Here is a 25,928-nt window from a genome sequence, read left to right on the forward strand (position 1 = left end):
CTAAAACCGGCAGTGTCGATCCATCATTCAGTCACTGAAACTTGACTGAAACTTGAATTTGTAAAAGCAACAATGACGATCCTCAAGTGGTAAAACAATCCATAATTTGAGCAGTAGTCTGCTCTGTAGACAGCCTCACCCACAGCGATGGGATTCAGTGCAGTGGACCGCAGCACTTTTCAAAGCCTGCAGCATAACAGCCAAACAAGATCTGTATTTTTAGGAGTGTTTTTTAGTCCTTGTTGCCATCTGAGTGACCCTCGTGGTCTCCCTCTCTGCTGCACAAAATGCTGGCTGGTAAGATTACTCAGCTTTACAGAGAACTTATAAACTGAGGGAGGAAAAGTCAGCTGGACACCAAAGAGCTTCTACACTCCCAGTGTGGACGTTTAATACAGTGAAGTAAACACACAAAAGCCATTTTAAGTTGCCAGGAATGATTCTGCAGCCAAAAATGGATGCGAGCCTTGAAATGAATGAGCAGACTTGTGAGACATGTTGCACTTCTGGAACTGCACAAAGCAGCCAAAATATATTGTCTCACATCGTGGTGTGAGAGTGAGCTAAAATCTGCTCATAGTGACAGTCCAAAAGATGCTGGAAAACCACCTCGGAAGATGGAGCTTTGACAGATCATGGCCTCACTCCATGCAGCAGACCTTTTAAATCTCATATCTGCAGAGAGGCAGTGAGGCCTCCTGTAAGCCTCTTTGCCCAGCTGTCAAGCATATTGGCAATGACGACTTAATGTTGGTCCCGTTTTTTGTTTTTTTGTTTTTTTTTTGTAAAAAATATAAAAGTGAACACTGATCTGTTCAAGTGAATCTGAGGTGAAAGATAAAACCAGCCGTATCCACACACATTGTGGTATAGTCAGTTCTCCCACAAGTCTCAAGAGAACATCCAGGATAAAAACAAAATCAACTGGATGGTATTTTAAAAAGTCTTGCAGAGTCAATTATCAGCAAGAGATTGAAGCAAGTCTCAATCTGACTGAGAGGTGTATACATCTCAACAAAGAAGCCTGTGATAAGTGTGATTTCTGTTTGAGGCATGAAATTGGTGCTAGCACACCCAATTTCTCACCACTTTTCTTTTATTTTTCACAGCATCAGCCTCGTCACAGTCCATGACTTGTTTAAAATTCCCTCAGTTTGCTTTCCAGAGCAAGTCTAAGCTAGTGGGCAAAACTAACAAATCAATAAAAGACGGGAGGGGGTGGGGGAGCACCTTCTTTATCTGTACACACAGGTAGGGAGCAAAGACCTGTGGAAAAAGGCGACAGGAGGATTTTCTCAGAGTGCCTCTCTGTCTGCAACTGAATCTCTGTTTTAAAAAGTCTGAAATGAGGAATTGTTAGCACCATTAAAAAAAAAAGCACCAGCAGCAGAGACAACGACTGACAGTCACTGTGGCCAAAGACCCCCCACGTCTTTCATCAGGTTCCTCACATTGATCGCAGTACTACAAAAACACATGACGACTTTGTCCGGTTTTTTCATGTAGTTTGAATTCAGATTTTTTTTAACCAGTTTTTTGGTACATTTGCATGTACCGCACTGTTTGACTACCAAGAAAAACAGAAAGCTGTGTTAAAAAAAAAAAAAAAGTTTTACTTTCATTCTGATGGTGACAGAAAAGCTCTACATCAAACATAAATGTCCTCATTTGCCTCTTTTTGTCACCATTAAGAGTATTTTTAAACAAGAAGGACCTGCAGGTTGTTTGTCTTTCTTTACACTGTTGTGATCTTAATCCAACACATTTGCCTAACCCAAGTTAAAGGTTCAAGACAAAGCTGACACTTCAGGGGGACATTTGATCATCTTCACACATTGTGCCACAATCAAAATAATTTCTTTCCAAAGATGAGAATTGGCTTAAGAGAAACCACACAGATGTGACCTGTTTCATTACTAAACAGCACCAAATGGTCCATTCAGTGTTAAGCATCATACAGAAATGTGTGTGTGATACAAGTTTTTGTTTGTCATAAATCACAGCAGCACCATGTTGGGTGTTTTACAGCTTAATCGCCTGAAGAAAAAGCTGATGCACAGTAAAGAGATTTCCTCATAAACATAAGCTGGACATTTACAGAAGCAGGAGGTGACAACACTGAAACTGAGCAAGGACTTAGTTTGGAAGGAACAAAGATCTGTGGACAGGCAGAAAGTTATAAAATATCAGCTGTAAAATAACTGCAACAACAGCTAAAACTCAAAAGTACAAACCAGGTTGCTGAAATGCCGATATTAAAAGCACCATATTCATGTTTTTTGTTAAATAATGTGTATAAGCCTTCAAAACACCAAATACATAATACATAATATGTCACAGCAAGTAGCATTTGCAGGTATTTTCACCAACACAATGCCCTTTAATGAGCTGAGAGGATGGTGATGCCCATTGTTTTTGGTTTTAATATTTTTATTATTCATTTTGTTACTTCAGTCTTAAAAAAAAAAAGTAAAAATGATATTTTCATTTTTAAAAAAAATGGTTGAAACATTTAAATATGGAGAAAATATTAAACCGCCTAAGCTCAACCAAAAAGGTGTACCTTGTTATTGGTTGAGCTTGATGCCATTTGAGAATTTCATAAATCTTGGTAAGGTGGGCACAAAAAATCTCATTAAATTTGGTGCAGATCCAAATTATACTCTTAAAAATGGCAAAAAGGATGCCAAACCATTCTTGAGTTTAGGATCTGATTTTTAACCAGACATTCAATTTGAAATCAGAAATTTGGTCTTTAACTTTTTTTTTTCTCACTTCATATTTCCCAATTAGTCAACCACTAAAAAAACCAAAAACAATGAACAGATTGTTTAGATGAATTGAGGGTTGTAAGACTTACTGTAAGTAGTGAAGTGGAACCGCTTGGAGTTTGGTTGAAATGGTTTTGTTTACACATGTGATTTGGTTCGATGTCCAACATTTTTCCAGACTTTTCATATCTCAGACATAGAACACACAGACAGAAACACTTGCTGTGGCCTGATGCAGTGCAGAGTTGAGTTGCAGTGAGGTAATACTGCATGAGGTCTGACAGGGTTCAGGATCCAGTTGTGGTAACGTTACAGAACGTTCAGGATATTTAACAAACAGAGAAAGACCTTTTGTTAGTTTGCTGTCTCAAACTATTCAACAGCATGTTGCTGAGGAACTAACCTCAAGATTAAAACAGACATTTATAAGCACCAAACAACCAAACGGTGGTCATTTTTCTAAATTCCATTATCAAAATGTTCAAAAATGCTTACTGCTAAACCTGACTGTATTTTGTTTTTCAAAAAGTCTTTTGCAAAGTTAATATTGAACATTCTACAAAAGTCCAATTTTCATACTGATTTTTGTGATAAAAATTATCTCTAACTTTCAGAAATGCCTCAAAACACTGAAACGTTTTTTGCATCTCCAGCTGGCAGTGAGACGAAACTGAAATTTGTCCCAGAAATGCAACAATGCAACATCAGTTTATCAAACACGCCCGTCGGTGGTGTTTCGTACGAAGGATGTTCGGCTCTGGGGAGATGAATCCAGTCCTTCAAACTGAATCTGGATAAATGTGATAAGACTACAGCGGTTAAGATGAGTGAGATTGGTGTGTTTTTAATCTTTACTTTTACAAAAATTCTTCCAATTGCAGCTTTGGTAGTTTTGCAGTAAAATTCGTAGAAATGTGGCTGAAAGGAAAATTCTGGTGTGACAGCGGCAGAAAAACTGTCCACTGCTGCTGAAACAAGAGGACGGACTGCATGGTGAGAGGATTGAGATTTAAAAAAAAAAATACAAATCAATGAAAAATAACAACTCCTCTGCCCAAAGGGGGAATATATTTTACATCTTACAGGCATTAATGGGCAAAGTTGTTGATTTTTGAAAATAAAAAAAGAATTAAAGTTAATGTTCTCCGTGAGATGAGGAGCGTGGACGTGAGGACAGTTTCTTAGTTTGGATGCTTTCTCTTCCTTCTCTGAGCTGAATTCTCATATCAGAGGAATGGAAACATGAGACTCCCCACACACATAAACTAAGAAGGATTTGATAGAGCTGTTTTGTGTCTTAATCAGACAACATAAAAAGATGCTTTTATATATTTTGATAGTGAGTCTTGTCTTTAAAAATCCTAATTTATGAGCTGTGGACACTTATTGCCCAACATATAGATAGCACTTTAGGGATCCACTCTTTTAACAGTCTAAAGTCTCTCTTCAATCTCTATGACATTTTATGTACAATATTGGTATATAGAACATAAATTACTACACAAAAAAATTAGCCTATTCACAATTGACAATCATCAGGAATCCATTATCAAATTAGACAGAATGAAATAATAAAAAAAAAGATCTAGACAATTCAATAACACCTTAAAATTGATGCCTGTTGTATAACTTTTCCATATACTTTCTGTGCTCCCAAGACATGTTGAGTGAATTGTGAAAAGACGCCTTTTCATGTATATATATATATATATATATATATATATATATATATATAAAAAAAAAACCTTCCTCTTCTGTCAGCCACCATCTGAGGAGGATGAAGTCTGCATGAAGCTCAAAAAGACGGTCACATGATTCCCGACATCTTGTTTGCTTGTAAACAGAGCACCAGTAGTGTCTTGGTTCATGTGTCTCTTCTGTACAAAAAGTATAAATATATGCTTTCTCTCCATTTTTTTTTTTTTTTCTCTCTTTGTTCACATATGTAGGATGTAGCGGACGAAAAAAAAAAAGGTTGTTTTAATTCCTAAAAACACACCAGTGTTGCAGTTTCTGTGCTGGAGGCCAGTTTTTGTCCTGTCAGATGTTGATTTGCTGGCTTTTGTTGACTTTTACCGTCGGGTGTTTTGCTTGGTGTTGGCTTGATCGTCTTTGCATAAATAAAAAAAGTTTCGGCACAGTCTGGCCACTGGGCCAACAAAATAATAATAAAACAACCACGGGGTCCATTGTAGCTACAGCAGGTCCATCTTGGGTCTGTAATGGAGCAGGAGAGGGGATTTCTGAAAAGGAAACAAAAAAAAAATCTTTTTTTTAGCTCATGGACTAGGACAACTGTAAAGGCAATATCTTTAGTATTTAGGTAAATGAATTTGCTGCATTATTGCTATTTTTTGCAGTCAGCTTGAAAAACTTTATGTGAAATTTACCATCTATGGAGAAAATGAGCTGTGCCAACTTTTGAAACCGGACTGTAACACCCTCTGTGAAAACTACTCTGTAAACCCAGGTGGTGTATGTCCATCGAAGCTGCAAGGTAGTGTCTCACAATATATCGGTAAGAAAACTGGCTCAATATAGCTGCAAAATGTGACCTTATTAAACAAAAGGTCTTCAGTAAAAAATTGTAGTTTTTTTCCCCCAGCAGGGAAGACAAGGATATAAGTACTATAGAGACTACTGTCCAACAGCAGCAAAAAGTTTGGACGCTGCTGACAGAAAACATGACGTTGACAAAGCAAAGAGAGGATTTTTAATTTTGGATGCGAAGCATTTTACGAATCTTTAAACAAAATAACATCATACTGACATGTTGCCATGTATGTCTGAAGGAAGGAATTTGTCAAAATTTATCTGATAAAAACCCACCAAGAACTCCTGTCTCTTGATCAGTAGTACACATTTAAAGTTTTCCCACAAATAACCCTTCATTTTTAAATGTAACTATTATATTAAAGAAATTGTTTAAAAGGTTTGTGACTTATAAAACCCCAACTATTTTATTTGTTTTATATTTTTAATGTAGGAGAAAAAGAAAACATTAACAAAGTGAAAAACCCAATTTTTAATTTAAGAAAAAATATTTAAATCGCTTTAATACATCTCAATAAAAAAAAGTCATAGTGAGTTCTGTATATGATTTAACTTTGATAAAAGAGATTTGTATGAATTATTTTCAGGACTTTGAGGCATGCAGCAGAAGAAGTCAGTGTTTCAATGCATCATGCATAAACCTTAAAACCAACCAGAAGCAGATCAATGCCAGTGTTTGACTTTTTGAAGCATCAGTTACCTTAAATCTCCATCTCGTCACAACAACAAATTTCAAAGTGTGGTCCTTTCCCAAGATTTCCTCGTTGCATAAAATGTCCAGCTGTAAAAGAAAAGATGCAAAATTACTCAATAACACTTGAGATGTTCATCTGCTTGTTTCTGCATCTGAGGAGTAATGAAGAAGGAAAACCTACCCAGCCATACTCTGTACTCTCTGTACTCTCATTTTTCCCTCTATTCAGACCACCCTGCTTCCTAAGAGGCTTATTTGGACATGAAGAGGCCTCTGGCTGCTGCGCAAAGAAGTTCAATATTGAACACGAGACCAGCTCAAAGTATCTACCTCCCCCCCCGTGAATTAGCATTGATATTCTGTTGAGCAGCACCTCACATCTGCCAGTCAATACGGTGAGGCAGAGGAGGAGGGAGAGCGAAGGCTGGGCAAGAACACTGTCGCAGCGCCACCTGCTGGCTCCCACCAGACATTTCCTCACTGACAGAGATGGAAGAGCTCAGGTCTGAGACTTGGTCCATTGCAGAAATGAGTTTGTAATGAAGGTCAGAAAGGGAATTTGTGTCAAAATGAAACATGCTCAGCGAAGAAATAACCTAAAGTTCCACTAAACTGTCAGGAACTTTTACAGATTTGAGGAAATGCTCATTCTAAACCATTTAATGTTTAATTTTTTAACAATGCTTTTAAAGAAGAGTAAGAGAAGTGAACTTTTGGGTGTTAATATTGATGAAAATATTTCATGGAAGTTGCATATTAATAGTAATAATAAAAACAAAAATAGCAAAAATAATTACTGTGTTACATAGAGGACTCATTGAACAATAATGCTCTATATTTATTATATAATTCTATGATTGTTCCATATCTGGCATATTGTGTTGAAATATGGGAACTACATTTAAAACATACATCAATCCAGTTTTCATTTTACAGAAAAAAACAATAAGAATCATTAATCGAAGTAGATAAAGAGATCCATCTAGTCCATTATTTATTAAATTGCAACTATTGAAATTAAGTGATCTCGTTGACTACAGCATTTTGAAATTAATGTATAAAGCTCACAGTAAATGTTTGCCAAACAATAAACAAAAAAGATTTGACAAAAGAGAAAGCCAATTATAATTTAAAAGGATATGAAATATTTTTAAAAAATAAATAAATATATAAGAGGGGCATCAACCAAAGGCTTTGATTTTTATCAAAAGATAATTTGTATAGATTGTATAAGAAGTTTGGTCTTTCAGCAACACTGGAACAGATTATTGGGAAAAGAATTACCATCTTGCGGACTATAGGTCACATTGGTTGATCTTGTGACTTATAGTCAGGTGTGACTTATATACATAATTTAACATGTTTTTAAATGTTAATTCATACTGACTGACATGAACCAAGGACTAAATATTACCATCTACAGCCGCGAGAAGCCGCTCTAGGCTTGTGATAACCACTGTATTTGCTGCTCCTATAACAATGAAAAAAATAACTAAAACATTCACTTAAAGACAAACGCGAAAGACTGAACACAAACAAAATGCCCCCCAGAAGAAAATCCTATTCAAAAACGGTAATCGAACAGCACTTTGCAGAGTTGTTCAAAAACGGCATTAAGATGAAAATTCAATGGATTCAGTGATGTGGAATGAGATCGGGAGCTTGGTGAACTTGCTTACTGGTAACATGCTTGTAGGACTCTGGCTTGTTATGTTAACAAGCCTAACTTGTCTTTATCTGCAATGAACACTTGAGCTGGTTATTTTATATTAACGTGAAACTTTGACGGTGGCAGGGCGGGGCTGCACACAGTGTCGGTGTCTTTAAATGCCAAATGTGATGTATAAATTTTTGTACTTTCTTAGGACGTCAATTAGCTGTTTATTAAGTGTAATAAGGAGACTAGTTCTCCTTCGCAGTTTAATAGCAGTGTGCTATTGTGTAGTTGAAATACTTGCCTTTCCAGATTAAATGTTTGTTCTTGGTCTTGGATTTTGTGAAATAAATTTCTAGATAAATGTGATAGTCCAGTGTGACTTATATTTGCTGCTTTTTTTTTTTCTCTCTCTCTCGCTTCATGTCAGATTTTACGACTGATGCTACTAGGCTAGGTTCACACTGCAGGCTGAAGTGACCCAAATCAGATTTTTTTTGCCCCTATGCGAACTGTATCTGATCTTTTCATAACAGTCTGAATGACACAGATCCGATTTTTTTCAAATGCAAACAGGGCTACTTGGATATGTGGTCCTAAATCCGATACGTGTCCGATCTTTAGCCATGTGACTTCAGTCTGAAAGGCCAGGTCAGATTAATACGACTGTTTTTAAAATCTTATCTGTAAAGGCACTCACATCATTCTCCCTCCACTCCTGGCTGCGACTCCATACCAACATGTTTTTCTGTACAGACGTTGCCACTGCTCCACAAAATGCCATGGCCAAAAATCTGGCTCTCCTCTTTTGTAATCTCCTACTTAAAACGATGCCATTGAAAATGTGCTGGCTACGGTTGGACAACAACTTTAAAATCGCAGCATACACTCCGCTGTTACCGTCCATGTTTACTTCCGCAAACACGAAGACGTCACTCGCACGCTCACTGTTACGTCATCGTGTCTTCTACACATGAGGGACACTTTTGGCGCACATAAGGTTCATACAGGAGATCACATACAAGTTGCATTTAATTGGAAATGTGAATGGACTGTCAAAAAAAATTGGATTTCCCAAAAAAAAACAATCTGAATTGAGCATTATGCCATGCAGTCTGAACATAGCCTTACAGTCCAGAAAATACTGTATGTGTATGCCGCAGATAGAAACCATTACTGGATGGTCATGATCTTTGAGCCCTCAGATAGCAGCGCTAGAAAAGTATGTCATGCCACCAACATCAATATATGGACTCTGGAGGACGTTGATAAACTACATTACTACTGTATCCAGAAATGTAACCTGAAAGTGTACACAAGCAGGAAGTCATAAATAAACCTTCTGCTTAAAGAACACAATTCGCTGCACACCAGCTCCTCTCTGATGGACTCAAAAGACAGTGGATACATGCTCTGTGGTTAGATGAGTCCACATTTTGGCTGCTTTTGGGGGAAAAAACTGATGTCTGCTTCTACATGTGAAAGATGATAAAAGTTCATCATTTCTCTTTATCAGAGAAAGCTGCAAAAGCCAGCACCTGTGATGGTATGAGGGAGCATCAGTGTCCATCACATGGATCACTTTATAAGTGTGAAAGTAGCATTACAGCAGTGGTGCAAGTTTGGGAGCTATATATGCAACCATCAAGGTAGTGATGGCTTTTCCCAGGTGATCTGTAGTTATTTCAGCAGGATGATGCCAGAGCTCATTCTGCAAGACTTCCAGCAGTGTCTCTGCATACACAGGGTGTGTGTGTGTGTGTGGGTTTGACTGGCCAGCCTGCAGTCCACATCTTAGACAAAAACCACCACTTTGGACAGCTGACATCTTGTATTCAAGCAAGAATGGACACAGATTCCTCTGAAAAGCAGCAAAATTTAAGATCATTGGTTCTTGAATGATTTCAAGGTCTTTTCAAAGAAAGAATGATGCAACATGGGTGTAAATATGTTTCTCTTTTTTAGTTTATTGCAGCACGGAATTGTAATCAGCTTAAATTTTCTAAATACGATGAATTTTCTAAGTGAAGATATTGATAAACTGAAGCAGGTCAGTTTGTGTGCCACCCCCCAAGTATCAGCTGCATTAATCTCAGAAGATTTATTTTAAAGTTTGTGGCACTCTTTTTGGGCATCTCTTCTCTCTGAATTATTAATGAATACACTTCCTGCACAAACAATCAGTTGTGTGGCATGACCATGATAGTGGGTTTGCAAACATTAGCGTTGACTAAGTGGTGTGCTGTTCTCCCAACAAAGCAGTGTGTTGTGAAGCTCCGCGTTTGGCTCTGCGCTGAAAGCAGAATCGCTTCAAACATCTTTTCATAGTCAGAAAATAGCACAACAATAGCTAGCGGGGAGGAAGCGTCCGCCTCGCCACCGTGTTATGGAGGCCGATGATATGATGGAGCCTTCCCACTTATCTGTGTGACAGCCAAAAAAAAAATAAAACGATACAGAGAAAATAGAAAAATAGATGAAAAGAAGGCCACAGTGATTATTTTTCACAGCCATCTAAAAATCCATCTGTCAAATTATCGCCCACTCTCCCTCCTGCTGCTCAGAACGAGGTGGTGGAGACAATATATGGAACAATTAGATATCATAAGGGCTTGTTTTCATGCTAAACATAACAAACACAAAGACTGTATATGAGTCAGAGCAGGAAAATGTAAAAATGTGACCTTTGAGTAATTTTATGCAATTAAGTAAACTTTCAGGCTGAAACCACCCAAAGATGTCAGAGTTTTGGTTTGAAAAGAAATTTGTCTGGATCGTTTGTTCTCAAAACTGTCACCATGAACATTTTTCCTCCTGAATTAGCTCCCTCTGTCTCAATTTTACACTAAAACTACTTTTACAAAGTGAAGGTGTTCTGCTGGTGCTGCTGTGCAGGGTGTTGGAGCGTGTCGCTGTAGGTACCTCATTAAACGATGTCAGGTTAAGCTTTTTGGCGATGAACTTCTTCAGATGGAGGACCGTTGCTTGTGCTGAACAGCGGATCCACTTCCGTTTCAGGCCCCGAAGTTTGCTGCTGTTGCACTCCAAGCAAATGCTGACCTGTTGGGAGGACACACACAAGATTCATAATGATCAAAAACATTTATATATGGTGGTGACATTAGGTTTCTCATTGCTGAATTCTTGAAGAATTATCATAACCAGTCAGTGACAGAGCTCTGATCTCGACATTGTGGGACCTACTTTGTATTAACATGATGAACTGTCCTGTTTTTATTGGTAAAACCTAAAGATAAAAATCTCACAGTGCTGGAGAAAAATTCACAGACAGGCAGAAACCTTTAAAATCGTCTTTGTATTCAACAGGCTTTCCATCAAGTTAATTTTACTCAGCTTGTTTTCCTTCATTTGAGGTTTAAATTGTGCTCTTTAAATGGCGTCACCATCTCCTATTCAACTGCACCTACTTGTTCTTCTGCAGGTCTGAAGGGAAAGTGGTGCCACCTACTATTTAATGACGTAACAGTTGTGGGGAAGAGTATAAAAGCAGCAGAAATTCACAATTTCTTCACAGATTTTCTGAGATCTAACACTGTGTGATTGGAAATTAAATTCACAGAGCTATTTGAAACACCTCAAAAAAAAACAAAAAAAAAAAACAGAAGAGCTGATGCTGTTTTAAGAGAATGTCACAAATATTGTTTTTGTATTTCTTTGTTTACAGTTTTCATAAAGTTTTTGGAAGTTTATCTCTTCACACATTTTAGAATTTTTATTTTATCTAATAGCATTTTATGCATAGGCCTGTCAAGAGGCTGATTTTAGTGCTGAACAGTAAAAATGGCGAACATTGCTTAATTATATTTTGTAATAGCTGTTAGACTGAAAAAAATGGGGGCACCTAAAGGAAGTGGTTTGAGACCTAAAAGGAAAAGCATTATATGTCTATATTAAGGCTAATAACTAATGACTAATTGCTAATTATGCCAGTTTGACATGTCACCATAACAGCACTCCGATTAAACACTGATTAAACACAGCTGATGTGCTGTACAGTCACAAAAAATGTGCCATGGAGAACATCAACACAAATATGACCTATGTTTGCATGTCTTACTTCATCTGACTGTGGTCCAGACTAAATCAGTGATGGGTTCATTTAATTAAATCAAAACTTATAAAACTGACGATGCAGAACATTAACCAGGGCATTAATTTATGTTTGAACTCATGTTAAAGGAACGGAGCGCGCATGTGAAAGGGGCTGTAGAACAGAAAACAGTATTAAACTCAGCTCCTACATAAGAACCTAAACGTGAGGCCCAGAATTTGATGTAGAAGCTGTTACTTTGCTTTTACAGCACATCTCACTGAACCGATGTTGGTTGTTTGTTGCTTTGGCTTCTTTCATGTGACTCAATTTCACCACCATTGGCTGCTGCGCTTGTTTTCTCCCAGAAGTGATGCGGTAGGTGTTTTTGGCAGTCAATGGTTGCAGGAGCCATAATGCATTACCGCTACTGGGTCTCTGCCCTTCAAATATCAAGGGACAAAACAGTATTTCTTTATGTATGGGTGTTCCTCTGTCACTTCTCATTCTCTGCAGAGACAGGATGAACCAACATTACCCTGATTTCCGTTTAAACTTGGAATTTCTCCCTGTGCTTAAATACACACTGGCACCACATCACTGCACAGCCCGACCTTCAATAAGCAATGCCTAATATGGTAATATTTTCCTTTTCCAGTGGCGGAGGCAATGAGAGAGGATCATAATGTGGAATAAAAGCAGTACCGGTGATCTGGACTCAGCGGTGGCTCCACAGCAGGCCGCAGCAGTTTCATTACATTATAGTACATTAATGACAAGCCAGTGGAGCCGAGGAGGGCTGCTACAGCTAAACACACAGAAGTAGTAATGCAATAGTGAGACACATCAAGAAAATCTCGTGTGTGCTTTTTGCGTCATGCAGTGAGAGCTTCAGGCTCATAACTGAGCCCTGCATCCTTACAGAGGTCTGATGCAACATTTCTATCTGCAGTGTTCTTAAATTTTTTTCTGCAAGAAAAGTTTGACTGTGTGAGTTTTGAGCGTCAGACTTGTAGAATTCAGTTCATAGCCAAGAGCAAAGCCACTTTCTCTGGTTTCTCCAAAGCAGAATGTTTCTTTTCAACTCCTACTCATTCTGGAAACATTTGCCTAAAACCCAAATCCAGGAGAGTTCTTGACATTTTCCTCTACTGAAACTGCATTACTGGGACTGTAGCGGTTGTTTGAACATACATTTCTACATTTTTCTCTAGATAACGATGATATAAAACACAATCAGACCACACGGTCTTAAGCTGGATTTATTACTAGTGCAGCGTCGGCACTCGGTAGGGTCGGCGCAGCTGACGCTGGTAAATGTGCTCTCGCACTCGAGCGCATGGTTATGGTGTCGTGTTGCAGTTTCTCTTCCACGTTAACCCCAAAAATTCTTTATTTATTATTTATTCTCTAACATTTATTATTATTTATTCTCTAACAATAAGCATTTATTTATTTATTTATTTAATATTTAATGTCAGAATAATTATCCACTGAATTGGTAGAATGATGATTAAAGTTGTGATTTACACCACAACTTTCTCGTGATATCAACCTGTCACATCAGACTTCAACCGAATACGGTTCAGCTGGACTAGATTGTTGGGATTTTTGTTGATACATATATATATATATATATATATATATATATATATATATATAATAATATATATGTTGGGAAAATATTAATAAGTGAATTACCAGAGACATGTTAGGTGAGTTGGAATCTTTTTTACCAGCTGTGGTTAGAGTTCTTTGGATCAATCAAATGACCAGAATCAAGTTTTCAACAGCACATCAAGGACTTGTGTTTAAAGCAGAATTGTGCAGAAATCAGCTGCCAACATGCAAACAGTGCGTGTGGTTTTTTAAATGAATGTTGCATCAAGTTCCCTCCCCACAGAGATGTTATCAAAAGAAGGTGACCCCATCCACAGACTTCATAATCCCCCCCCCCCCAATGGTTACACTCTGAAATGAAAGGTTGTCCACAAGGCAACATGGAAGTGTTCTGGAAATCGGCCACGCGTGCAGATCCGCCTGCCGACTCTCACATCAGAGTAATGGGGAAGGGGAGGGAGACAGTATCATTCTTCTGCACTTTCTTCAATGGCTACAGCATCTTTTATCTTGCCTTTCTTTGAACAAAAATGCATCTTTTAAGTTTTAATAGTTATCTCTTTAGGCGTCTCCTGCTTTTCTACTATTGTTTGCCTTTTATCAACACATCCTCTGCTCCAACTTCTGGCCTCTGAATGAATTATATACCATTAAGTCGCCTCAAAGTGTCTCTTTGCTGTCGTACGGTTTGATGAAAATTGGAATAAACTAACTCCAAATGCCAAGTAAAGGATGTTTTTGTTTTTGAGCAAATATTTATTCCTTTTAGCTGCCCTCAAAACACAGTGAATTGGAGAAAAACTCACCTCATTTTTAGGGAGATAGTCTAAGTTAAATGTTAAAATATTAAAAGATCCTGAGGCAATGATATATGTAGCTTAAACTCTTAACTAACAAATATTTACTGCATTAAAGAAGATTTTGGGGTGTCATTAAAATATATAAGGCAATGATAGTGAGCAGCAAAAAGATTAATATGTGTAAGCCGAGAGCCCCTCCACAAACTTCTTTTATAAAAGAAGTGATGATATGACTCCAACAACAATGTTTTATAATCTAAATTAATGTTTTTACACATTGTGCATTAAACTGCTTTTTAATTGTAGGTATTGTTTCCCTTTTCAACTATAAACTCAAAAAATGGGCAACTTCTGCCCATCTTATTTCATTACCATCTCCCTTCCATCATCCTCCCACCTCCAGCATTTTCCCTCCTTCCTGTTCTGATGAGCTTCACCTTTTCAATCACCTCACATGTAATTCCCTCCACATCCTGCAATTTTACGATCGCCTCATCACTCCGCCTGGTGACTTGTTACCATCAGCAGCTATTTTTCCCTCTCAATCCTGCAATTTCTCCCTCTTTTAGAAGTCATCTCATTCTTCTCTGTTCTCTCCCCCTCCACCTCTCTCTGTGACATTTGACATTGCTGCATTCAGACTGAAGCATTAACTATTCTGCGTGCATTCTGCACCGCTGCTGAAATTATAAAAGGGCAGGATCTTCACCCACATCGTGCCAGCCTACTTTCCCTGCAAAGAAGTGGTTCTGTGAAGGTGGCTGGCTTTTTTTATTTATTTTTTTATGAGCTGTGAATCTCATTTTCTGCTAATACGAAGCACAAACCATAAATTTGAGCCAGTAGATTAAACTGTCTGTCCAGCAACAACATCATCTTCCATCTCTCTCTTGTATCAGTCGCATTGCAGAACTTAGGGATGAGCTAGAATATTACACTTTGTGGAAATGGAAATGTGACTGGTAGATAGCAGCAATTTGGAGCCGTACCGTCTGTACGAAGACATCAAACAGCTCCAACAACAAAAGAAGCCAGTAATTGTAAAACAGCTTGGAAAACCACAAGGGGGGAAATTTTATAAAAGCATTAATTTAGGCTCAAGCTTTTAAGGTTATTGTACCAACAATTATCACAAACACTAGTTTCATCCCTTTGTGCTTTTGTCCCTGACAGAGCACTTTGTAATCCTTAATTATTTTCCCAATTTGCTTCCAATCTCTGAAGCAAAAGACAGACCAATCCTCACTATCTCATTGAAAACTATATAATTGACATTAATTATCATACCTTTAGTTACATAGCTATGCAAATAGTCTCTTATACATCTGTCACTGCAGCAGTAAAAGGAGATGTAAAATATTCAACGTCTCTTTTCGCAACCAGTCTCCCTGTTTTTGTGTGAATAATCCACTCACCTTGCTGTCAACAGTTTTCATAGAAACTATTTCTTCACCAAAATGTAGTTTAAATTAAAAACTGTTGACAGCAGTGTGTGAGGATTAAGTTATCTCAAAGCTCTTCTTTCATTTTACTAAAGAGTGGTTGTATTTGTTGAAGACCCCAGCCCCGGTGGAAAGAAAAGAGGGATAAATTGTTTTCCATCAGGGAAGGGAGGCTTACCTGCTCGTCACTACGGTGATAGTCGTTGTCCTCCTCTGGTTTCTCCTCTCCTGCCTCCTTATTGGCCGTGTCCTCTGATTTGGCATCGCCTGTTTGGGAAACCAAAGCCAGAAAACGTTTAAAATTTACAAGCATAAGAAGACATTGTGCATCACTGCCGTGCATGTGTTTTTGCTGCAGTCAACTTAGTTTCCCATTGCTCAGTTAGGTTTTGAGGTCTGAGCATAGATGACATCCATGGCGTCCTGGTTGTAATTAAAATATGTCAAGGAAACAGGTCTGTTGTTTCTAAACCACCTGTGCCTGCTAGAGCGTAAAACCACCTGCAGATGTCCATTTATAAAGCAACTGCATGTCTGATGGTGCCAAAGCATCTTTTATACGATGTGCCTGCTGTCAGAGCATGTCTTAAAGACAGGTAGAAAGAAGAAACACACTTTAACACGACAGTTATTCTTCATTTTGATTAGCCAAGAGGAGCTTCTAACTGAGCTTGTCTAGTTGATCTTTTTCTTTCTTCAAGAAAATGTAAACAGAGATCTGAATAAAGTGCATTTTTTACAATCTGTGCTACTGATGATGTGTTCAGTGTGGTAAGGTACTGTTTAATAATATATTTTCTTTTCACCAGAGTGGTTCCAGTGTTGGTTCAGAGCCAGTACTGGATATAAAACCAGTTCCTTCTATTTCCACCACTGACGGACTGGGCTCTGGACCAGAAAAACTAGAAAGAGCCACTTATGTAAGGATGAACTGAATTTCTAAACATAGTCTGCTAACATCACCTTATAGATCCTAATTAAATAACTAGTTTGCAACAGCTTTTATATCTGGAAACACCTCTGGTCCCAGCATATAGCTTTACATTAAGCAGACTGGTAATACTAAGACATCAGTTTGCAGAGAAAACGTGACCAACACTGATCTGTGTGGATAAACCATCTCTGCACTCTGCTCCTCAACTGGAAGCAAAATGATGTGGCTCTGTGATACTTGTGTAGCTCTGGAAAAACAAACTGGTTCCCTAGAAGTTCCTGAAGTTGAACTGGATCTGAACTGGCCAGGGCACCAGCACCTGCTACCGTAAAGAGTTTATGTCATAAACCTCAAATATTAGAAAAACCAGATTAGTAAATTAGCTGCATTTTCACTCAAATAAACAAGTTATCTAAACACCACTCCACAAAATTTGCTTTACAATCTGATGTAATATTTCAAAGACTGTTTCCACTCCCTTTTTTGGATTAACACTGGTGTCATAACATTCAAACCATTCTGTCTCCCAACTTTGTGTAACAGCTCTTTAAGTCTCCGTTTAGGCAATTTTCAGTATGTTTTTGAATGTTAAAACAAGTGCAGCCCTCTGAAATGCTTCTTAAAGGTACAGTGTGAAAACAATGACTGACATCTAGCAATACATTATCATCTAATTAAATCTAGTTGTGAACGAATGGGGGCAAATAAAAAAAGTTGTAAATGGACAGTTGCTGTCTGTGACCAAAATTCTTGCACATATAAACATGTTTACATCCAGAGTGGATTTAGTGTTCTCAGGTGCAGCGATGGCTTCACTACAGGTAACTACTTCAAAATGGTGTACGTGTGTATTGTCTTCTTCTATGTGCCTTTTAAAGTATTACTTATCCCAAACGGTGCTCTAGCACCTATCAAACAAAGCCGGTACCGCAGTTTGTCCAAACAGAGACACCGTAGTAAAAATGGTGGCACAAATATAGCAGCTGCTGTGTGGACCCACGACAAGTAGATACAAATGGTTAATTCTAAGAGAATAAAAGAGTAATAATTATTTTAGTAATAAGATTAGATACTAATAGAAACAGTTTTTAAGGATAAAAAATTTTCTGTCATTGAAGTTCAGTTTTGTTACACACTGCACCTTTAAGGTGTGACAGGAAGTGTGCCACCTGATCTCTGTTTCTATTTTAAGTTTATTTCCAGTGTCTATTAAATATCTAAGTGTGTTTGCTTATGCAGTGGATTGTTGATGTGTATTCTATGATTTTTGGATTAGTTATTTCTTTTAATTGCATAAACCACCAGTCAAAAGTGTGTAAAATGTTGCAACTGTATCTCACTTTTTCCTTCCGAGTCTGTTTTTGGCTGTATCCATCTATTATTTATCTCGACTGCAGGCACGTTCACCACTTAAAACCCAGTCTTGGTGTTTGAGTTTTGTCATGATGGCTTACACTCTGTTTATGTACACAGAGAAGTAAGACATCTCAGCACCAAATGCGTTCAGGACAGCTGAGGTTAGAGTTAACATTCTTTTTATGGATTTTCTTGTTGGCTGTGATATTGTGCTGCTGTAGTATTGATATGAAACTTGGTTATGAAAGTCAAAATTGTGTTGCACTGATAAAATTGCAGCACATGTGAGTATTGCTTTTCTGTAACCTTTAGAAACGAAGACATTCAGTCTGCTCTTCCTGGGTTTGTTGGAGGTAATAACACTCTGTTTGTGTGTGTCTCTGTGAATGTGTGCGGACGGTTTACTCCTGCTCAGACTCCAGATGTGATTGTGTTCACCCCTCTGTCACTGTTTTCTGTCGGGGCCAACTGTTACCAATTCCTGGGAGTATTACAGAGCTTGCTCCACTGTCTCTATGGCAATCCTCTCCAGTCAGCCTAGCTTATTGCTTTTCAGGAGGGACACGCTCTTATCGCATCTAACCTTCAAACAACCCCTGAGCGACTCTCAGACATGAAGTCCTGGTTTGTGTTTGAGGTGATGGCATCAGTGAAAAGGATGACAGGGGAGTTAAAAGCCCAGCCACTTAAAAGTTTCCTTTTGTCTCTCCTCGTTCAGATAGAAAATCTGTCTGTTTTATGATTTATGGGGTAATTTAGATTCAGAAGGCTTGCACAACATTTTCAGGCTTCTGTAAACTATCTGAGTGTTAGAATGGGAGTTTCTAATGTCATGGAAGAGAAAAAGGTTCCCTGCAAACTCATCATTGTCCCATTTCCATCCATCTTCTCATGTTCAGTGCTCAAGAAAGAAAGTAATTTAGAGAAATGAGCTTGTAGGGTTCAGAGGGAAGCAGAGTTGTAGTTTTGCTAGTGTCAAACAGTGTTTAATAAGCCAGTGTTTGCACTTAAAAGTTAACCGAACAGAGGTCGACTTAACAGAGTCAAGACTTTAACGTCGTCACTACTTACAGTGACATGCCATGCAGTGTATGCCATGTGTTTTTGGTTCAGTATCAGATGTATTTGAGGTGGCTTTAAATGTTTTACAAATAAGTCAAAAGGCAACATTAATAAAAAAAAAATTTTGTATTGATATCACCTCATATTTTTTCAGCACAGCTATTTTAGGATTCGACTAAAGACTTGGAGGTTCTTTATTTAGCCATCACGTTCTGCGTTTGTAATCTATTATCCATTGGATAACAGGCCGACCGTGTGCTGCCAAAGAACAAACAAACAAATATTTCACAAACACCTTCATGGCCACAGAATGTACGGGAGGCCCCCCAGAAACCACATATCCTGCTCAATTATAACCTCATGTTTACTCTGCCTGGCAGCTGACTCATTCTGGGAGTTTGTGTATTTAAGTATGGACGCTCTCCCTGAGGAAACGTGTCCAAATGAGCTTTGTACCCAGTCTTCCCTTTTTAACTCAATATTTTCCTCATCTCATTTTTATTGTAATTTCTGTAAAAGTCGGTGCTGCATTGCTGCTTAAACTGAAATAAAACCTACTTTTATTTACTGATAGTCTTAGCTTAACAAGTCATACACAAAATATCCCCTTAAAAGCACTTTTAAGTCATTTTGCCTTAACTTGTGCTTTTCTTGTGCACTTATTGTCCCAAATTGTGATGCAGACAGTTCATTGTTTTATTTATAGTAAAATTGAAAATAAAAAAAAAAAGAGCCCAAACCCTCTATCGACACCAGAACACCATTACACGGCTTCAGAGTGATTTAAAAGTGTGTGGCAGATGTAGATGTATTTTCCTTAGCCAGCTGGTGCTGCAGCATCTATCTATGAGGGATTCTGGGTAAACAAACCAATAATTAAGTGTAAAACGGTTTATGTTCTGGTAGAGGAACCGTTACCGTGGTCACTGCTGCTGGTAGATCAGTGTGATCTCTGTTTTTTCATGTGTTGACTCTGGGATGCTGCTCTGAAAGAGGACCTAATGAGAGCATTGGAGGGTGCAGGAGGACCAGATGTAAACAAGTAAGCCAAGTGCATTAAAAAGGGGTGATGATGAATACCGACATACAAATTCTGACAATCACTCAACTTCAGATCTGTACAGCATTAAATAAACCCATCTACTTTAACCATTTCCTGTAAATTTCAGAAACCAAACGTCTTGCATTCTCATGACTTTGATTAGATGATTGACCACCTGTATAAATATTTTACTAGTTTTCATTAAAACCATTCAAACGTCATTACACTCATTCGTGAAATGGGTGCCTTCACTTTTGGTAGGTTTAACTTTAATAGTTTTTAAATAGCATTAAAACTATTGGATGAACTTGGAGATTTGGCTGCACTTTGAATGTGGATAAAAGACTGGTGAGCTATGCTGTTACACAGATATGCTTCTGGTCCAATGGTACCTCTATCACTTGTAATCTTTAAAGCTTAAAGTAGTTTTAAGGCCTCTGAAAATAAATGGAGCAGCTTACAGATTCAAGAAGAGAAAGACAAGCAGTAAAGGGCCCAAGCTGGATTTCAAAACCCTGACCCAGGATATATATGTCCATCACCTTTAAGCAAGTTTTAAAAGTAGTGGCTTTTCCCCTGTGCAGTTTATTAAGCTACTTCCCTACCTACTAGTTTTTCTTGTTTTTTTATCACTTCTTCTTAATGAAACACATACATGTGCATGCATTTTTGTGCACATTTATTTGTCGCAGACATTTTGAGCTTGGGTTCATACCAATATTCACCCTTTAAGCCTTCTGTAGCGACTCACTAAAATTTGAGCCTTTTGATTATTTGTCATCTCCAGCTTAAGCTTCAGATCTTTTCTACTTGTCTTTCAACTTAAGAATCAGCCAATTAAAGCAGGACTTCTGCCTCTTTAGTTTAGCAGGTGACAGTCATATAGGAGAAAACATTTACATAATTGTTGTGAAGGATAGAATAAGTCATGTTTGAGTTTAGTCTCAACCATCTGAGGTCATTTTTATTTAGAGAAAAACCAAACCTGAAGCAGATTTGGTCTGTCCTGCAGTGTGGCTGTTTGCAGACACTAAAAGCAGATCTGTTTTTTGAGCCTGTGTATAGGCTGCAAACAGTCTGGTGTTGCTCCTGGTGGTTTGCTTTAAAACATATGTGATTTCATGTATGGTCAAACATCTTCATTTAAGAGACTTTCAACCAACTCTTCTCCAGCTCCAAACAACATTAATCAGCTCAACTTCACTCCAGCTTTCAGTTTCTCCTGAACAACCTGGCTATGAGTCAAACTGCTGGGACAATAAAAGTGGAAAATCTTTCAACTTTTAGCTCACTACTCACCCAAAAGGCAGTTTCCACTTCTTTGCAAATTACTGGAAAACGCAGCCCAGGATTTGTATGTTTGTTTATATTTTGTGCATGAACATGTATGTGTGTTTGTGTTTACACACTTTGCTTAAAACTGACTTCAAACGACGAGGCCAGGGGAGCACTTCCACTTCCATTTGAGCCTTAATTTCCAAAATCACAGAGTGGGATTAAGTGTGCGATTAGGGCTGCTGATGTGACAGCCCTCCAGATACACATCCACACCAGCCCTCAGGAAGGAACTAGTTTTGAAAAGCCACTGTGCACAATAACCAGGCCGGAGGCTCATTCTGACAGGCTACATTTCCTTCATCTGTACTGTTTAATGACTTCCACTGTTAGATGCGGTTGTGCTTCTAATGCAACTCATTAAAGGTTCAAGCTTTACTCTTTATTTAGTCTGATGAGAATAGCAAGAGGTGAAGAGTGCCACAGTTTTTCTGGACACATGTAAAACTGTATTTTCCACAGTTTTGTCCTGAACTACCTATAGCCTCCCAGCAGGGGATAACAACACTGACATACATGACTGTGACCTTTCATGGAAGCAAAGCAAACAGAGTCCGAGATGTGATTGTGATCTCCATCAAACCACAGCAGCAGCTTGCACTGAGCTGATTGGCTCAATCCTTGTGTGGCTGCCAAGTAGAGAGAAAACCACAAGTCAAGCTGTCTGCGTCTTCAAAACTTTGGAGCAAGTATTGGAGGAGAGAAAAAAAAAACCGATGATGCAATGAGTAGCTTCTCATTTCAGTCATGCTGGAAGACCTCCTGTGGTCATGGAAAACATGTTAATCTGTTTCAGGGGGACCAAATTATTGGCATTAAGCAAAGAAAACATTCAAGGGGATTACTGAGACTACTAAAACTGTCCATCACATTGTTAAAAACTGGAGAGATAATAGGGAACCTTCATCCATGAGAAAGAAAGTGGTTGGGAAAAAACTTCACCACTGAAACTTGTGGTGAAATCAAGCTGTTAAAAAAACCGCCAGTGGAGCTCACAGCCATGTTTAACGGTGAAAGTAAGAACATTTTACTATGAACAATGTAAAGGGAACTCTACGGGGTTGGAACTAAACAGCTGTGTAGCTGTAAGAAAACCACCTCTCAGTTAGGTTAATAAGAAAAAAAGCCTTCAATTTGCTCGGGAGTTAAGTATTGGACTCTGCAGCAATAAAAGAAGGTTATGTGGTCTGATGAGTCCAGATTTACCCAGTTCCAGAGTGATTAGAGCATCAGGGTAAGAAGAGATGCCGCCATCATACCTAGTGTCTACTGTACAAGCCTGTGGAGGCAGTATTATGATCTGGGGTTGCTCCAGGTGGTCAGGTCTAGATTCAGCAACATTATTAACACAAAGAATGAGGTCAGCTGACACCTGAATGAGTCGGCTATTCCATTCCAGCACGGGCATATTCCAAGATGAGAAGCCAGGATTCGTCAAGCTCTGATAGTGAAAGAGTGGTTCGGGGAGCATAAGAAATCATTTTCACACATGGATTGGCCACCACAGAGTCCAGACTTTCAGCCTACTGAAAAACTTTGGGATGTGTTGGAGGTCCGACTCCAACCCATCCGACCCATCAGCACAACAAGATTTTGGAGAAACATTAATGCAACACTGGATGGAAATAAATGTTGTGACATGGCTTAAGTTTAATGAAACAGTGCAACAGCGAATGCTGCTGTAATCAAAGCTTAAGACAGTCCAATGACATATTGGAGTGTGTGACTTATTCATTTACTTTAGTTACCATTTGAAGAAGTTTTTCCCCCATCAATAAATCTGTTGTTCATATCATCAAAAACAGTGTAGTTTCTCCATCCAAGTTCCTGAGCTCAGTGGACATCATGGAAACCAAAGACATCAGAAGTACTAAGATAAGTACTAAGTAAATGAGACAATTAAAAACAAGTAACTAAAATATAAAAATCTAATTTTCCTTCCTGAGCTCATTTTTTCCCCAAGGAGAGAAAAAAAGTCCCAGAAAGTACTGAGTTCAAATAGTCGACAATAGTCTGATGTTAACCCAATTTAAGGCCTTACCATAAACAGCATTTTCTGATCCCCTTCACTAGAATTAGGTCATATTTGGAGTAAACAATAATTAAATTCAGCTAGGTAGAGTTTACTGAACTCAGTTGTGTCGTGTAAAGATGCATAAACTTTACCAACATTATGTTTTTCAGTGTAAGAAGGCTGACACTGTAGATGAAACACTCCTATTTTAAATACCTTCAAATGATTTAAATATGAACTGTAAAAAAATAAAATAAATCTTTGACTTTAAATAAAACTAAACTACCATGTGCGCAATGGTAGTTTGTCCTCTGCTTCCTTGAGAAACACTGGTGTGTTTTATCAGGTTGTTTCATCACACCAGCAGAGTTGACCCTTCTGTTATTTGGAGACCAACAACACATAACACAAGTCATCTAATAAAGCTAAACACCACCTTCTGACATGCTTTAGTCCCCCAGTGTGTGTGCCTCCGTCAGGTAAACATGGCAGGTCAATGAGTGAAGTTCAGAACCAAACAGCAACAAGAACATGAGTTAACTTGTGATTTGTGATGTGAGGATTGAACCAAAGAAGTATTCTACAAGATTTCTGTCTGATTATAAAAACAGTGGGAGGGTGTGTGATGGGTGTTGATACCATTGCGCTGGTCTAGATGAGTCTTCATGTTGCACAGCTCTCCTTTAATGTCCCCGGGCACCTCCATGCCCAACTTTTGATAGAACTCCCTCTGCTTCTTTATCTCCACTGTACCAGAAGAAAATAAATAAATAAAATGTGTTTTTTAAGAGCGTTTAGTAAAGCATTTGATTAAGTGTGTGCGCTGAAGGCTGCTTCATTAAACCCTCTGAATCCCAACATAAAGCTAAAAAAAAGAAAGTCATTAAAATTAATAAATTTTCTAGCAATCTGTCAGCACATGCAGATGCGATAAAGACCATCAGTCTGGCACAGTTAAAACTAAAAATATGAAGGTTATTGAACAGGTCTATGATAATAAGAGGATGATACTCACCCTCTTGAAGTCCCGGTACGAGCTTGTAGACAATATCTTGCATTGTTCTGTCATGGCTGAAAAGAGCATGAAATTAATTAATTAGGGTGGTTGAAGTTTACATCTCAAAATATTAAACAAGTATCTTAAACATGTTTGATCTGCACTGGTGTCCAAGTAGCTGTAGGATTTGTCTGAGATCATAAACAAGAGAAAAAAGAAAAAAACACTAAAGCTGCAGAATGCTGTTTCCACTTAAAACATTCCATCTGAATCTCTGCTTTATTTGAAAAAAAAAAAAAAAAAAATAATTGCACTTCACCTTTGAAGTGCAGCAACACTAGAAGGAACAATAACCGTTTGGCTGAACTAGTTAGAACCTGTTGATTTATGCAACATGTGCCAAAAGCCCACACTTCTCCTGCTTCAGTGTGAAAACCTGGCATGATAAAAAGCTGCAAATCTCAGGATGACATTTGTGGAAAAATGTCAAATGTGTTGTAACAAAAAAAAAAGAAAAAAGAAAAAGAAAAATTCCAATTGACACTCTCAGAGGCTAGTGTGCAGCATATGCTCATGTCAGTTATGGTGCTGAGTAGCCTTTCCGTGTGCTGGTGACATGGCTGCACAGTGGGGGTGGCTCAGGTCTACCATCACCATGACGCTGCGTTTTGACACCCAGCCCTGACAGCCAGCAAAGAGATGCGATGTGTTGAGTTTGCTGCAGTGTTATGAAGGGATGAAAATAAATAAATAATCCCAGCAAGCATGGCACTTTTGTCTGCCCTGCTGTCCTCTGAGGTGCTGCTGGGTTCTGGACATAAAAACAGTGAAACACTGACCCCTACTGGACAAACTCAGTATCAGATAATCGCTGCCGGCCTGCAACTGCTACGCTTACTTTTATTTATTGAAGATAGGATAAAATGAATATTTTGGTGTACATTTAATGAGCACAGTTACACACATCTTTTGGATAAATATTTCACACTGAAATTTTCAGCCTCTAATAACCTTACATACCAAACAGCCCACAAAAAAAGAAAATTCATTTAGCACCCAGTCTAACATGAGAAAAGAGACACGAGCCAGAAAGCCATTTTATTGATATAAGCGCAGCAGTTAAAGTACCAAGTCCCAAATAACTTTAAAAAATAAGCCATTACATGAAATAGCTTGTTACAGTGGCACTTAGTGGGATATATTAGGAAGCAAGAGAATATTCTGTCTTTTAGTTGCCAAAAGCTGAAATAAATACGAGCAACCACAAAGATTTGAGTGACTTTCACAAAGGCTAAATTAGGACTGATTCGCTGAACCACAGCATCCCACAGCATCCCAAAGAAATTTAAACAGGTGAACTTGTGTTGTAGCTTTGGACAGTCATGGCTCACCGATCCATGCGGAGAGCAAGGGCTGGCCTGTGTTCTTGAACTGAGTAGTTAATGTAGCTAAAACTGCTAGAAAAACATTTGCATTTGGGGCCGTGTGCCACAGACTGATCAGGCTGACTTTATGCATCCACAGAAAGTGCCTTCAAGAGGCAAGTGAACATCAAAACTGGACCTCAGAGCAAAAGCAGAAAGCTGCTTGGCTGGATGAATGT

General features: G+C 38.4%; 1 protein-coding gene across 1 annotated transcript in view; it reads right to left on the reverse strand.

Annotated features, from left to right (window-relative positions):
- LOC121642711 (polycomb group RING finger protein 3) overlaps positions 1-25,928 on the reverse strand; it is an 86,201-nt gene that overhangs the window by 894 nt on the left and 59,379 nt on the right. Inside the window, exons 5-10 of the mRNA XM_041989571.1 lie at positions 24,344-24,399; positions 23,968-24,075; positions 15,764-15,852; positions 10,595-10,732; positions 6,025-6,105; positions 1-5,014 (exon numbers count right to left, since the gene is read on the reverse strand). The exon at positions 1-5,014 is cut by the window's left edge and continues 894 nt beyond it. Coding sequence (XP_041845505.1) covers positions 4,967-5,014; positions 6,025-6,105; positions 10,595-10,732; positions 15,764-15,852; positions 23,968-24,075; positions 24,344-24,399 — 520 coding nt within the window. The 3' untranslated portion in view covers positions 1-4,966. The remainder of the gene's footprint in view (positions 5,015-6,024; positions 6,106-10,594; positions 10,733-15,763; positions 15,853-23,967; positions 24,076-24,343; positions 24,400-25,928) is intronic.

The sequence above is a fragment of the Melanotaenia boesemani genome, chromosome 7 (assembly GCF_017639745.1).
Source record: "Melanotaenia boesemani isolate fMelBoe1 chromosome 7, fMelBoe1.pri, whole genome shotgun sequence".
NCBI lineage: Eukaryota > Metazoa > Chordata > Actinopteri > Atheriniformes > Melanotaeniidae > Melanotaenia > Melanotaenia boesemani.